Source organism: Sphaeramia orbicularis, chromosome 21 (assembly GCF_902148855.1).
Source record: "Sphaeramia orbicularis chromosome 21, fSphaOr1.1, whole genome shotgun sequence".
NCBI lineage: Eukaryota > Metazoa > Chordata > Actinopteri > Kurtiformes > Apogonidae > Sphaeramia > Sphaeramia orbicularis.
This window is the reverse complement of record NC_043977.1, coordinates 19,066,339-19,081,060: the sequence shown is the minus strand read 5'-3', so window position 1 is coordinate 19,081,060 and position 14,722 is coordinate 19,066,339. Positions and strand designations below refer to the sequence as shown.

The 14,722-nt window shown below is 38.3% G+C and overlaps 2 protein-coding genes across 2 annotated transcripts; both read right to left on the bottom strand.

Annotated features, from left to right (window-relative positions):
* Positions 1-295: 295 nt before the first annotated feature.
* Positions 296-3,390, bottom strand: LOC115412595 (tubulin alpha chain). Its single transcript, XM_030125186.1, has 4 exons — positions 3,259-3,390; positions 1,771-1,993; positions 1,526-1,674; positions 296-1,385 (listed from the first exon to the last, which is right to left on the bottom strand). Exons 1-4 carry the CDS (start codon positions 3,259-3,261, stop codon positions 408-410), a joined length of 1,353 nt encoding a protein of 450 aa, XP_029981046.1. The 5' UTR covers positions 3,262-3,390; the 3' UTR covers positions 296-407.
* A 1,831-nt stretch (positions 3,391-5,221) lies between these two features.
* Positions 5,222-8,210, bottom strand: LOC115412597 (tubulin alpha-1C chain-like). Its single transcript, XM_030125190.1, has 4 exons — positions 8,182-8,210; positions 7,639-7,861; positions 6,436-6,584; positions 5,222-6,318 (listed from the first exon to the last, which is right to left on the bottom strand). Exons 1-4 carry the CDS (start codon positions 8,182-8,184, stop codon positions 5,344-5,346), a joined length of 1,350 nt encoding a protein of 449 aa, XP_029981050.1. The 5' UTR covers positions 8,185-8,210; the 3' UTR covers positions 5,222-5,343.
* Positions 8,211-14,722: the final 6,512 nt, after the last annotated feature.

Genomic DNA, 14,722 nt, shown 5'->3' with positions numbered 1-14,722 from the left:
TAAGAGTCAGCCATTACTTGAGGTTTGCTTAATCTAACACAGGGGTGAGAGCTAATAAGCTATGCTTCTTCTCACTCCTTTTCAAATAGGATTCTTTTTTGTGTGTATTTTTTAATGCTTCCTTGAATTCATTTCTATATCATGTTGTGCAAAGAAGTCAGTTAGTAGTCATCAGGAAGCTTGTATCATTTCCATATTTGAAATAAATCAATTAGAAAACAAAATCTGTTTGCTTGTTTGGACTGAAGTATAATGCTAGTGTTTTAACCCAGTTCAAGAAAATATCACAAGCTGATTTCAAAGCTTTGAGAACTTTATTGATAATACTGACATATCACCACGACAGGTTATCAGAATGTCACTGGGAATGCGTCACGTTCGTGATAACTTTTGGAATGTGTGATGACTCAATACTCCTCTCCTTCTTCATCTTCCTCTCCCATGCTATCAGTGCCAACTTCTTCATAATCCTTCTCCAGGGCTGCCATGTCTTCTCTGGCCTCTGAGAACTCTCCCTCCTCCATTCCCTCTCCAACATACCAGTGGACGAAGGCTCTCTTGGCGTACATCAGGTCAAACTTGTGGTCCAGGCGGGCCCAGGCCTCAGCGATGGCTGTGGTGTTGCTCAGCATGCACACAGCTCTCTGCACCTTGGCCAGATCTCCTCCAGGAACCACTGTCGGAGGCTGATAGTTGATGCCTACTTTGAAGCCTGTGGGGCACCAGTCCACAAACTGGATGGTACGTTTGGTCTTGATGGCAGCGATGGCAGAGTTGACGTCTTTGGGCACCACATCACCACGATACAGCAGACAACAGGCCATGTATTTGCCATGACGGGGATCACACTTCACCATCTGATTGGCCGGCTCAAAGCAGGCGTTGGTGATGTCGGCCACTGACAACTGCTCGTGGTAGGCCTTCTCTGCAGAGATGACCGGGGCATAGGTGGCCAGAGGGAAGTGGATGCGAGGGTATGGCACCAAGTTGGTCTGGAACTCAGTCAGGTCAACGTTCAGGGCTCCATCAAAGCGAAGTGAGGCTGTGATAGAAGACACAATCTGGCCAATGAGCCTGTTGAGGTTGGTGTAGGTTGGCCTTTCGATGTCCAGATTTCTGCGGCAGATGTCGTAGATGGCTTCATTGTCCACCATGAAGGCACAGTCGGAGTGTTCCAGGGTGGTGTGGGTGGTCAGGATGGAGTTGTATGGTTCCACCACTGCTGTGGAAACCTGGGGGGCTGGGTAGACGGCAAATTCAAGTTTTGATTTCTTCCCATAGTCAACAGAGAGTCTCTCCATCAGCAGGGAGGTGAAACCAGAGCCAGTTCCTCCACCGAATGAGTGGAAGATGAGAAATCCCTGCAGGCCAGTGCACTGGTCAGCCTGAAAGGAGAATATTCCTTTATTATTCAATTGGAAGCTTACTTTACATCAAAGTAATACATAAATGTTTTCTGTAGTATTTCCATTTTGTCCAGCCAAAACCAACCCCAATGAGTACTGAATATACCCATCTATCTTACCAGTTTACGCGTCCTGTCCAAAACCAGATCAATGATTTCTTTGCCGATAGTGTAGTGTCCACGGGCGTAGTTATTGGCAGCATCTTCCTTTCCTGTAATAAGCTGCTCAGGGTGAAACAGCTGTCGGTAGGTTCCTGTACGCACTTCATCTATTAGAGAAACAGTTAAAGATAAGGGTTAAAAAGATTCCAAACAATAGAAAAACAGAAAAGTTTTGTTTTTCTCTCCTTCAATGGACTACTGACCAATGACAGTGGGTTCCAGATCAACAAAGATGGCTCTTGGAACATGCTTTCCTGCCCCAGTTTCACTGAAGAAGGTGTTGAAGGAGTCATCCCCTCCTCCAATTGTCTTGTCACTGGGCATTTGACCGTCTGGCTGGATCCCATGCTCAAGGCAGTACAGTTCCCAGCATGCATTGCCCATCTGGGTTCCGGCTTGGCCGACGTGCATAGAAATACACTCACGCTAAATGAAAAAGGAAATGAAAGTTCGATTAGGAAGCTACTGACAGAACCACAGTCCTATAATTAAAGTTACTGCCTGACCCTAGGAAATTATTTCATCATCTATATTAGGGGATGAAAGTATTCACTTTTGCAATAGTGTACAATGCGATTACATGTGGTGAAAGGATTTGTCATGACAGCTTAAAAAAATAAATAAATCTCCTTGAGCCAAGTTTCTGTGACTGGTAGGATTTCTGCACTGAACCTTATAATACATCTTGCCAAACCAGAATGACTAAGCTTTTATTGCAGCACAGTGAATGCAGCATAGAGTAGCCTGAATGAAATGGAGTCAGAATTGTGGCTTTGTTAAAGTGGAATGCAGTGTATGTACAGAATGTGGGCAGAAAAACTTCACTAAAAACAGAGGGGAAAAAAAAAAAAAAAAACAAAAAAAAAAAAACAGCACTGCTCAGGACGAATGACTTTGAACAGTTTTAGAACAATGGAAACTACAAACTCCAGAAGTATGTGGCAGACAGGAAGGCCATGTCTCAACAAGATGGGAAAACCTTCCCCCACTTTTCCTCTCTGTCTCCTCCCTTTCCTCATCTCCACCCCACCCCCCCACCCCCCCATCCTGTCCAGCTGCATAGTGCTGTGTAACAGTCAGGGATGTCGCTCCCTCCCTCCCTCCCTCTCAAATGAAAAACTCCTAACAGCTGCAAAATGGCTGCCAACTAACTCATGCAGTCCAACCCAGACCACTCCTCTTTTCTCTCCTTTCTTTCAATCCATCCCCCCACTGCCACGATTACCCTGGTCATTCCCTCGCATTCAAGTTACTGTAATTCCTCAACCAGCACATGACTAGGTCCCAATGACTCAGTTTCTTTCAGTTAGATATCTTTCCTGCTTTTTGTCCGGCTCTAGTCCATCTATAAAAGTAAAAGATTTACAGACTTTTGGCTCAAAGTGCCTGTCATTTGACCTAGATTACTTCACAGTACAGAAAATAGTTGGTTTGCAGTGATATAAATACCCCAGTCCAGTTTTCTCTCTCAATTTGCAACAGGAACACCTAAAAAAAGTTTGACCAGCTAAGAACATCATTTGATATAATGAAGTTGCTTTTGTGTCCAATCTGCCACTACAGAGATAAGGCCTTCTGGGTAATAAAATGGGCCTGGCTCTTTAATAAATCTAATGCAACAAAACAGAGACAGGCAGGCCAAGAAAGAAAGGAAAATTCAAAGCTACGTCATCAGCTGAGCAGCTACTCACCATTTTGTCTGCTTGTCCTTCGACTGACGTTGAGGATTCAGACACAAGGCAGAAGTGCGGAGGAGAGGGAGAGTCAGGGCTTATATAGGCAAGGATGAGGAGGGGGCAGGCAGGAAACCACAGCAAGCAGCTGCATAGCTCATTGGCGGGAGAGAACAGCAGTTTCAAAAAAAAAAAAAAAAAGAGGGAAGTCCCTTAGACTAAGCCTGTATGTCGTGTTATCTGGACTTATAGTTATCTGCTTTCTTTCAGATGGAGCTCACATGCAAATGCGCAGAAAATAACCGCCTTTTTGTTTCCTGTGTTGAGTCACTATTTACTGTAAAGCTTAGAGGAGTTTCTAACAGTAGCACATGACATGTTTGCACCTCTGTATATACAACAGGCCTACACGTTCAACAAGAACTGTAGACAGTGAAATGTGTATTTATTATATGGATGCATATGTACCCAGTCAACACACATACAAAGTCCACCTTGGGTCTGCATTAATCAAGAGAATAATCATATGTGATGCATTAAAAAAAAAAAAAAGCACAACATACAGTGAAATAAGGTCTGTGAACTTCTTTATTTTTGCATGCTTAAAATAAAATGGCAGTTACAAGCACTTCCAGATGACACTCTATGCATGGTAACATTATGACAATTGACTTTCTCTGACCTCATTTGGAACCCACACAGGTTCATTTGATTTGCAATTAATCCAAGCAATTAACAACACACAGTTTGATTAAAGTCTGTCCATTTGCTCTTCATCTTTTTTTTAACCTTACATTATGTATATGAAGTGAAAAATGTAGGATTACACAGGCAGTTATCAGTTATAGTAATGATTAGTTACTTTGTCTTTGAGTTACCACAGCTACTGGAGGGAAGTCCTTACTCATAGAGCAAAAGGTGTGGTTAAGGGTGGAGAACCCTCACATCATAGAACCATAGAGTCAGCCCCTTCAGGCCAAACCATGTGCTTCTATGTCGTGGGGTGTTTCAGGTTTTGCCTGTTTCTCAGTGTGTTTAGCTGTAGCTGTTCGTACCATTCTTTTTTACTTCCCTGAGTGTTGGTTTTGGTTCAGCCAAATCATTTTAATGTTCTGTCATGTGGGTATGTTAGTTTGCTCAGTTAGCACATCCTATATTAGGGTATAGTGCATTTCACTGAGCTCTTTTGAATTTTTAGATTATTGCATAAATACCCATTGTTTTGCCTGTAACTGTTTTCTTATTGCCTCACAGGTTGCTCACTAACAAACACACATGACATAACATTAAATCACATAGCATTTGTTTCAGTGTACAGTATAATATGCATGGAAACAATACTGAAAACAAACATATTTCTAAAATTTAGATTAAACAAAAGTTACAAAAGAAATCTAAAAGGCAGTTTTTTGTTTGAGCTTGGTGTAAGATTTTAAGGATCACGCAGCTATGATTCATGGATAACGGGGATCCTTTTGTAGTTATAGACCACTGTCTGAGTATGAGGAACTACACAAACAGCACTAGACAGTGACTTAGTCATTTTCTCTGCCTCCGGCTCTCACAAAGTCACAGCTGAATGGCATATAGAAACTGACATAGGAGCCCTTTCATAACTTGCATTCCACATGGGAGAGGATAGTGGGGGGAGGTGCACAAAAGAGAGGGTTTGGTCTAAGTTTCTCAGTCTAATGTTGCAGAAAGAACTGATCTCTGAGCGCGACAAGATTTGCTTTACAAGAGGATTTTCAATGCTAGTAAGAAGTTTACCATGGTATCATAATGATTTAAGAAGAAGCCTATAATCCTCACATTTTCACACTTCAGTTGACAATGTTCAGCTGTGAAGATGGATTAAGTCTGCTATGCGCATGTGTATTACAGCATGCAAAATAAACTTTAAGTTGACCTATATTACAGTCTGCAGTTTCTCTTGGCAGAACTTATTTTAAGACACTGTTGGAGTACAGTCTGTGCTGTTGGCAATGACAGAGGTTAATAAAATACATTGTTTGGATCGCTCTTTGGATTCTACAAAATGCTAAAATCTATTTGGATCCATGAACATACATATCCCTCATCTTCACTTTGCAATAAGTGAAGTTAGTATTCCTCTCCATCATCTTCCCCTCCCATGTTGTCAGTACCCACCTCTTCATAATCCTTCTCCAGGGCTGCCATGTCTTCTCTGGCCTCTGAGAACTCTCCCTCCTCCATTCCCTCTCCAACATACCAGTGGACGAAGGCCCTCTTGGCGTACATCAGGTCAAACTTGTGGTCCAGGCGGGCCCAGGCCTCAGCGATGGCTGTGGTGTTGCTCAGCATGCACACAGCTCTCTGCACCTTGGCCAGATCTCCTCCAGGAACCACTGTCGGAGGCTGATAGTTGATGCCTACCTTGAAGCCTGTGGGGCACCAGTCCACAAACTGGATGGTACGTTTGGTCTTGATGGCAGCGATGGCAGAGTTGACGTCTTTGGGCACCACATCGCCACGATACAGCAGACAGCAGGCCATGTATTTGCCATGACGGGGATCACACTTCACCATCTGATTGGCCGGCTCAAAGCAAGTGTTGGTGATGTCGGCCACTGACAGCTGCTCGTGGTAGGCCTTCTCAGCGGAGATGACCGGGGCGTAGGTGGCCAGAGGGAAGTGGATGCGAGGGTATGGCACCAAGTTGGTCTGGAACTCAGTCAGGTCAACGTTCAGGGCTCCATCAAAGCGAAGTGAGGCTGTGATTGAAGACACAATCTGGCCGATGAGCCTGTTGAGGTTGGTGTAGGTTGGCCTCTCGATGTCCAGATTTCTGCGGCAGATGTCGTAGATGGCTTCATTGTCCACCATGAAGGCACAGTCGGAGTGTTCCAGGGTGGTGTGGGTGGTCAGGATGGAGTTGTATGGCTCCACCACTGCTGTGGAAACCTGGGGGGCTGGGTAGATGGCAAATTCAAGCTTGGACTTTTTACCATAGTCAACAGAGAGTCTCTCCATCAGCAGGGAGGTGAAACCAGAGCCAGTTCCTCCACCAAATGAGTGGAAGATGAGAAATCCCTGCAGGCCAGTGCACTGGTCAGCCTGTAAATTAAATCGTGCAAAATTAAATTTACTACTCAATATTTGACAACCACAATTGTGTTAGTGTATTTCCAAAAATCAAGTGTAATAAAACAAACTATCTACAACTTGTCTAACCAGTTTACGAGTCCTGTCCAGAACCAGATCGATGATCTCTTTGCCTATGGTGTAGTGTCCACGGGCGTAGTTATTGGCAGCATCCTCCTTCCCTGTAATAAGCTGCTCGGGGTGAAACAGCTGTCGGTAGGTTCCTGTACGCACCTCATCTGTAGAATAAAGCAATGTGACACATGCATTTGTTCTCATTAAAACTATACTAACAAACCTGATTTAGAACAGATAACACTGATTTAAAATTTAACCCTTTCATGCATAGTGGTCACTACAGTGGACAGTTATTCTACAGCTGTTCTCTTGTATATTCATGGGTTTTGTTGGTTTAGTTCCATATCAGCCAACACAGTGGCTGTTTACACACCATCCCATTCACTGATATTCAGACCATTACTGTCATTTTGCTGTTCTTCATAAACCTGATCTGCACTAACATGTTTGAGTGTAAATCACCTGTTATTTGTTAGACACAAAGTTGTTTTTTTCTTTTTTTGCATGTTATTTCCATGACGTGAGTAATAACTAGGACTAGAATACGTTCAAATGTGAGAAAACATCAGATTTGCACCATTAAAAATGGTTTTATTTCATTGTTTTCATATTATTTTCTTATGGAACAGGATTAGGGCCACTGGTCTTTAATCTCAGAATCCTGACTTTAAACTCAGAATTCTGACTTTTTTTTCCTCAGAATTCTGACTTCAACTCAGTATTCTGACTTTAATCTCAGAATTCTGATTTTAAACTCACAATTCTGCTTTTTTTCCCCTCAGAATTCTGGCTTCAAACTCAAAATTTTGACTTTGAACTCACAATTCTGCCTTTTTTTCCTCAGATTTCTTACTTTAAACTCAGAAATCTGACTTTTTTCTCCGAATTCTGACTTTTTTCTCCAAATTCTGACTTTAATCTCAGAATTCTGACTTTTTTTTTCACATAATAATAATAAGAAATACATACTGGACCTTAATTTATTGTATTTTTTTCCAGTGGCCCCAATCCTCTTCCGTACTTTCTGATATTGGGTTTTAAACACACGTTTCTTTACTTCAAAAATTAAATGCGTGGACATTTTTGTAACTCCATGAAAAAAACATTGATCGCATTGCTTTTTTTCATGTGTAAGAAGGAATAAAAACACTCAAGAAAAAAATCTTTACCAAGGTTCTCGCATTTCATGCACGAAAGAGTTAATTGTCTATTTACCGATGACAGTAGGTTCTAAGTCAACAAAGATGGCTCTTGGAACATGCTTTCCTGCCCCTGTTTCACTGAAGAAGGTGTTGAAGGAATCGTCTCCACCTCCAACTGTCTTGTCAGAGGGCATTTGTCCATCTGGTTGGATGCCATGTTCCAGACAATACAGCTCCCAACATGCATTGCCAATCTGTGCCCCGGCTTGGCCCACATGAATAGAAATGCATTCACGCTGCAGAGAAAGATCAACACAGATTTAGATTCAAATTCAGATTCAGACTACTTAATAATTCCCAAAGGGCAATTCAGTTCACAGTTACCCTGCCTTACGAAACATCCAAAAAATTAGGGACAAACAAACAAATGCAAAACATTCATAGCAGCATATGACAGCCGCATACAAATTCATTGGTCAGTACTCATAGAATAGCAACTGGGCAATAAATTCAACAGTGTAAACTTGGATTCTCATGTGTTAAAAACAATGCAATTTATTTTCAGGTTCAACTACAACCTAATGCTAATGTTAAATATACAGCCAAACTGTCTTACCATCTTTCTTCTCCAATGTTCAGGTATCGGTAAGAAGACAAAGTGTTGAAAACAGCTGTGTTACTCTGCTTTTATATACCTGTAGCTTGAGGTGAACAGTGATTTGATATGATCTGTAATCAGAGAACCCAGATGAGACCACGATAAGATCATCTGCTCGTGAAACATACTAACAATGCAAAAGGAGGTCACCACCCTATTTATTGTGTGAGCTTCTGAGTGTTTTATATGAGTGTGTGATCGTGTGTACTGCACCTTATATTTCAGGAAACAGAAGCGGTGCTGGGGGATATGATGAAGGCAACCTTTTGTAGTTTCCAATTGAAATTCTAGCCTCTATGATCTACTCTACTCTACAATAACCGCATAGCCTTGCTTCACAACATCATCATATTGATATATGCCGTATTAATGTGCGATATGATCTGTCACATAGCATCCGAAAATAGGTTTTTATTTCAGAGTCACATTTACATTTACATTTACGCATTTGGCCGATTCTTTTTTCCAAAGCGACTTACAGGGGAAAAACCAAAAATAAAAGAAAAATACAAGAAAAGATTAAAGACAAAAAACAGCTGTACAATTAAAACAGTGTGGTACAGAAGAATTAAAAAGCAAAATGATAGACTAAAATACAAAAATTAAAAAAAACAGCTTTACAATTAAAAACAGTGAAATAAAAATACCAAATAAAGCAACTAAATAAACATAATAATACATTTAAAATAAAAGAAGAATCAAGTCGTATCTTTCTTTTTAGACTAAAAACAGACTTGTTGCTGCAACATTCACATCTGTAGTGGACTGTGGTGATGTGATATACATGCATGCATCCTCTCAGAACTGTCTGCCATGAAGGTTTGAGGTTTATTCCAAACAATTAAAACTCTCATTCATCACTGTTTATTGTATACTTGTGTTGGATAGTCTGCCTTGTCCAAATGTAGACCAAAATATCAGCATGTTCTCATCTATAAAGGTATCTTAGTTCTGCTTCTAAAACTACATCTGTCAAAAAACAGTACAGCCCTTGGTGTTTTCTGTCTATTCCAAAAGTTGGTGCTGAACTGGAAATACAAGGATATTTAACCCATAAAGACCCAAACAGCCACTGGCAACCAAAACCATCTACTGATCTAAACTGTTTAATACTTGTTGATCCATTTATTCTATCAATACATGTAAATAATTGGTGTAAAATACAGTTTATCATCTTTTCATGGTCATCAGACATGACCCACTTGGACGTTAAGAGGCTCCGTAGTAACTGTGGAAACACTGTCATCTTCTACAACATTGATTCACCAGTAAAACCCATGGAGCTGAATCAATGACAGTGAATGGACACACTTGTTTTTACATTCAATTATTGCTATCTTTGCTCAAAAAATCCCTTTTTCTTCAGTTTTCTCTGTTTCTGATTTAATAGCCTTTAAACTTACTGTGAGTTTTAATTAACCTCTACATCAGGGGTGTCAAACTCATTTTAGTTCAGGGGCCACATTCGCCCAAATTTGATCTCAAATGGGCTGAACCAGTAAAATAATAACAGTGAAAAAGTAAAATTATATTATGATCAGTTTTACATCTACAACATTTCCTTAAAAATCTGAATAACATGAACAACTTGAAATGTCTTAAGAAAAACAAGTGCAATTCTAACAATATTCTGCCTCGGTTTATCAGTTTATCATTTACACATCTACATTACAATCACACAAAACGTTTAGTAACAGGCTGAATATTGGTAAATTTGCATTTACTTTTCTTAAGACATTTCCGTTTGATCGTATTTGTTCAGGTTATTCACATTTTTTGGAAAAGTATAGTTTGGTAATGTAAACATTTTCATGTAATTTTACTTTTTTACACCAAAAAAAAAAAAAAAAAAAAAAACAAAGAGAAAATTTGGAGTTGGCATTATTTATAGGTTATTATAATATTTTACTGGTCTGACCCGCTTAATCTAATTGGACTGTATGTGTCTGTATGTGGAACCTGAATTAAAATGATTTTGACACCATTGATTGTTAATATCTTCAATGTAATTCTTGTATTTCACAAATTCATCCCGTGGGCCAGATTGGACCCTTTGGTGGGCCAGATTTGGCCCCCAGGCCGCATGTTTGACACCAGTGCTCTACATGATCAGTAAATTAAATATAGAAAAACACCTGATTTTCACTGAAAATAATGCAAAACACAGAGACTAATACAATAATAAATGGTGATAAATTACTTAAGAAAGGTTAAATCTACAGAAAAAAATCGTTTGGGAACTTCCACAAAAGCAGCACTGGGTCTTTATGGGTTAATTTAGTTAAATATATAAACTAGTTCTTTGCATTTCTGATTTTATACTTATCTTGTATTTTCATATGATGTTTGGGTTTATGTATGTCTGCAACCTGGTTAACTGGTAAAAATACATTTCTAATCTCATTATGGAGTCTTCCCTGGTTAAATAAAGGTTAAATAAGAATAAATACAGCAGCTGAAATATGTGATGGTTCCTCCCCTAGATTTCTGAAAATACTCAGACAAATCCCATGCTATTTACAAAGTGCCAAAAATGTATTTTTCTTGGAAACATGCTATTAAATATTCAACACCTGACAAATGGGGCAAATTTCCATCTCTCTCAAAACATTCCGACAATAAATCTATAAAAAAATGAAATGAGTTGTTTTCTTCGCTCTTTCCCACACTTCTCTTATTGAAATGAATCGTCTTTCTAAAGCATTACAGTCTATATGGGACTTGCTCCTCCTTTTCTGTTAGTTCCTAAAGCCCACTGGGAGAATAGAGAAACCGAATACATGTGAATCACCTCATAAGGTATCAGCTGACTAAATAGAGTAAACAGCAACAGTCAGTGTAGTTTCTTCATAAACATAGGGTACACATAACATGAGACGACCATGGAAACAGTCCTCATATAAAACACAGAAGACTAAATCAAGTGTCCCAGACGTATCCCTCTCACTTCATGGGACACTTTATTCTTCATCTGCCTGGTACAGTATAATTATCTTTAAAATTGAGACGGAGTGTCTGCCTCTTTCACTTGGCAGGAATAAGTTAAACTGTTGATACAATGCCATGGTTCGAAGGCAGGGCACTTAAGACTGTGACTTTTAAAACATGTCAGACTGCTTTCAGAGCCAACACTGTTATTCAGCAGAACTAAAGGACAAGCTGTACGGGAATACTACGGAAGAGGACGAGGGCCACTGGGAAAAAAAAAAAAAGAATTAAGGTCCAATTCATTTTTTAAAATTGTTATTATGAGAAAAAACTAAAAAAAAAAAAAAAAAAAAAAAAACAACAACAACTCAAAATTCTGAGATTAAAGCCAGAATTCTGAGAAAAAATTGAGAATTCTGAATTTAAAGTCAGATTTCTGAGTTTAAAGTCAGTCAGAGGAAAGTCAGAATTTTACAGTTTAATGAATTTTGACTTTCAAGTTAGAATTCTGAGGGAAAAAAAGTCAGAATTCTGAGTTTAAAGTCAGAATTTGGAGAAAAAAGTCTGAATTCTAAGTTTAAAGAATTTGGAGAAAAAAAGGTCAGAATTCCAAGTTTAAAGTCAGAATTTGGAGTAAAAAAGAAGTCAGAATTCTGAGTTTAAAGTCAGAATTCGGAGAAAAAAAAAGTCAGAATTCCGTATTCAAAGTCAGAATTCGCGAAAAAAAAAAAAAAAGTCAGAATTCTCAGATTAATCTCAGAATTCTGACTTTTTTTTCTCAGAATTCTAACTTTTTTTTCTCAGAATTCTGACTTTAAATTCAGAATTCTGAGTTTTTTTTCCTCAGAATTCTTACTTTTTTCTCAGAATTCTGACTTTAAACTCAGAATTCTGACTCTAAACTCAGAATTCTGAGTTTTTTTTCCCTCAGAATTCTGACTTTTTTTCTCAGAATAATAATAAAAAAATACATTGGACCTCATTTTTTTTTCCAGTGGCCTTAATCCTCTTCCGTAGGCAAGGCAAGGCAAGTTTATTTGTATAGTACATTTCAACAACAAGGCAATTCAAGGTGCTTCACACAGGACATTGAAGTAAAAGAAACAAAAAGAAACACATTTAAAACATTATAAAAGAAACATGTAAAAGGTGATTAAAAACAGCGAGTAATAAAACAACACATAAAATCAAAAAAAATAAAATAGAATAAAATAAAAATAAAAACACACACATATTAAAGTAAGAGTTGCAGTGCAGAGTTTCAAAGAGAATATAAAATTTAAAAAGTCAAAAGCCTTTTAGTCAAAGGCAGCAGTGAACAGGTGAGTCTTTAACCTTGACTTAAAAGAACTCAGACTCTCAGCAGACCTGATATTTTCTGGTAGTTTGTTCCAGATATACGGAGCATAGAAACTGAACGCTGATTCTCCATGTTTAGTTCTGACTTTGGGAACACAGAGCAGACCTGCACCAGATGACCTGAGTGGTCTGGATGGTTCATACTGGACTAGAAGGACTAGGACTAGTAGAATACTCATCCAATACTACTCTTTCTTTAGTTAAATATTGTAATAATCAATCACTACTTCCTCTCTGTAATCTCCATCTGTTTTTTTTTTTTGTTTTTTTTTTAAGCATATAGTATTACTTCATGCCACACCCCCACCCCCATCCCTCCCTCACTGTAAGAATTCAAGTTAGACCAGGAAGTCACTTACTCCAGGAAGCTGATAAATATTTATTTAAGGGCCAGTTTCTCTCCCAGAGCTGTGCGACTTGTCAATAACAAATATACTGAATGATGTTTGCATCTTATCTTATCTTCACTAACACATACACTTCTCTGAGTTTTACGGCTTAATGTTATGTGCATATTTGAACAGTATGACCACACTATATTTTAATGCAAAATGCAAACGCAAACTACAGCAAATGTAACAAGTTCTCTTCCAATCGTTAGATCTAGGTCTAGTTCTGTAACTCTAGTATTGCTGCTTATTGTACTGGGTACGTACACACCTTACTGTTTTATTCTCTCATGTGTTTTACCCTAGGTGTTGCCTCAGTCATGAAGATGACCTACTTCTATTGTCTGAGAGTGTAGCTCCCCAATGCACAACAAACATTTACTGTTTTTGGAAATATTCATCGCAATACTACTGAGCACATGCTGTTGCTTGCTTATATGAAAAATGAACAAAATAAATAAAGTTGAAAAAAAGTTAAAAAGAGACAGTTTATACCAGGGGTGTCAAACTCATTTTAGTTCAGGGGCCACGTTTAGCTAAATTTAATCTGAAGTAGGAAAGACCAGTAAAATAATCACATAATAATATATAAATAATGTCAACTCCAAACTTTCCTCTATGTTTTAGTGTGAAAAAAGCACGATTACGTTATGAAAACATTTACATCTACAAACTATCCTTCAAATCCATGTCAATAACATGAACAAACTGAAAAAATAAGTCTAATTTTAACAATATTATGCTTCAGTTTATCATTTACAGACATAATATTGGTAAAATTGCACTTACTTCTCTTAAGACATGTTCATATTTGTGCAGGTTGTTCACAGTTTTTGCAAAATTATACTTTGTTTTAGTGCAAATACATGAAAATATTTACATTTACAAATAGAAAAATTTGGAGTTGTGAGTATTTATAGGTTATTACCGTAGTATTTTACTGATCTGACCCACTTTAGATCATATTGGTCTGAATGTAGAAACTGAACTGAAAGGATTGTTAATATCTCTGTAATTTTTGCATTTCACACACTTATCCAAAGGGCCAAACTGGACCCTTTGGTGAGCCGGATATGGCCCCCAGGCCGCATGTTTGACACCTGTGGTTTATACTATAATGTGGCCATACAACCTGAATATAACATCTACCAAAACATCGGCAAGTTATTTTTTTTTAATCAAACAGCACATAATACACAACTTATTAATGATGTGACATTCATGAACGAATCGAATCTTTTGAACGGCTCTTTGAAATGAACAATGGGAACCGAGTCTTTGTAAAGAGCTGTTCATTTTTTAATTTTTATTTATTTATTTATTTATTTATTTATTAAGGAGGGAGTGTCTGATTGCCTGTCAATTTAGCGTCACTGGGGAGGCATTGGGCAGGAGGAGAATGTTCGAGCATAAAAAAAAGAGTACACTGCGCATGTCTCATGGCAAGAAGTTAGCAAAAAAACAACAGTTAGAAGCGTGAGGTGAGCAAAGAAAAATTTGAGAATGAGTAAGTGACCATCTGTGAGTAATGAGCCGAAGAAAAAGCAGTAGTATTTGGATGCACTTTTCAGAAAAAAAAAGATGGGCATGCAACTTGAGAATTGCACTACAGTTCAGGTATTTAAGTAATTGCAGTGATTAACCCTTTCATGCATGAATATTGAGAACCTTAGTCAATATTTTTTCTTGAGTGTTTTTATTCCTCTTTAGGCATGAAAAAAAACAATGCAATTGAAATTTTTTTATGAACCTATTTTTCATGGAGTTACAAAAATGTCCACTCAGCTGGACACAATGAGTTTAATTTTTGAAGCAAAGAAACA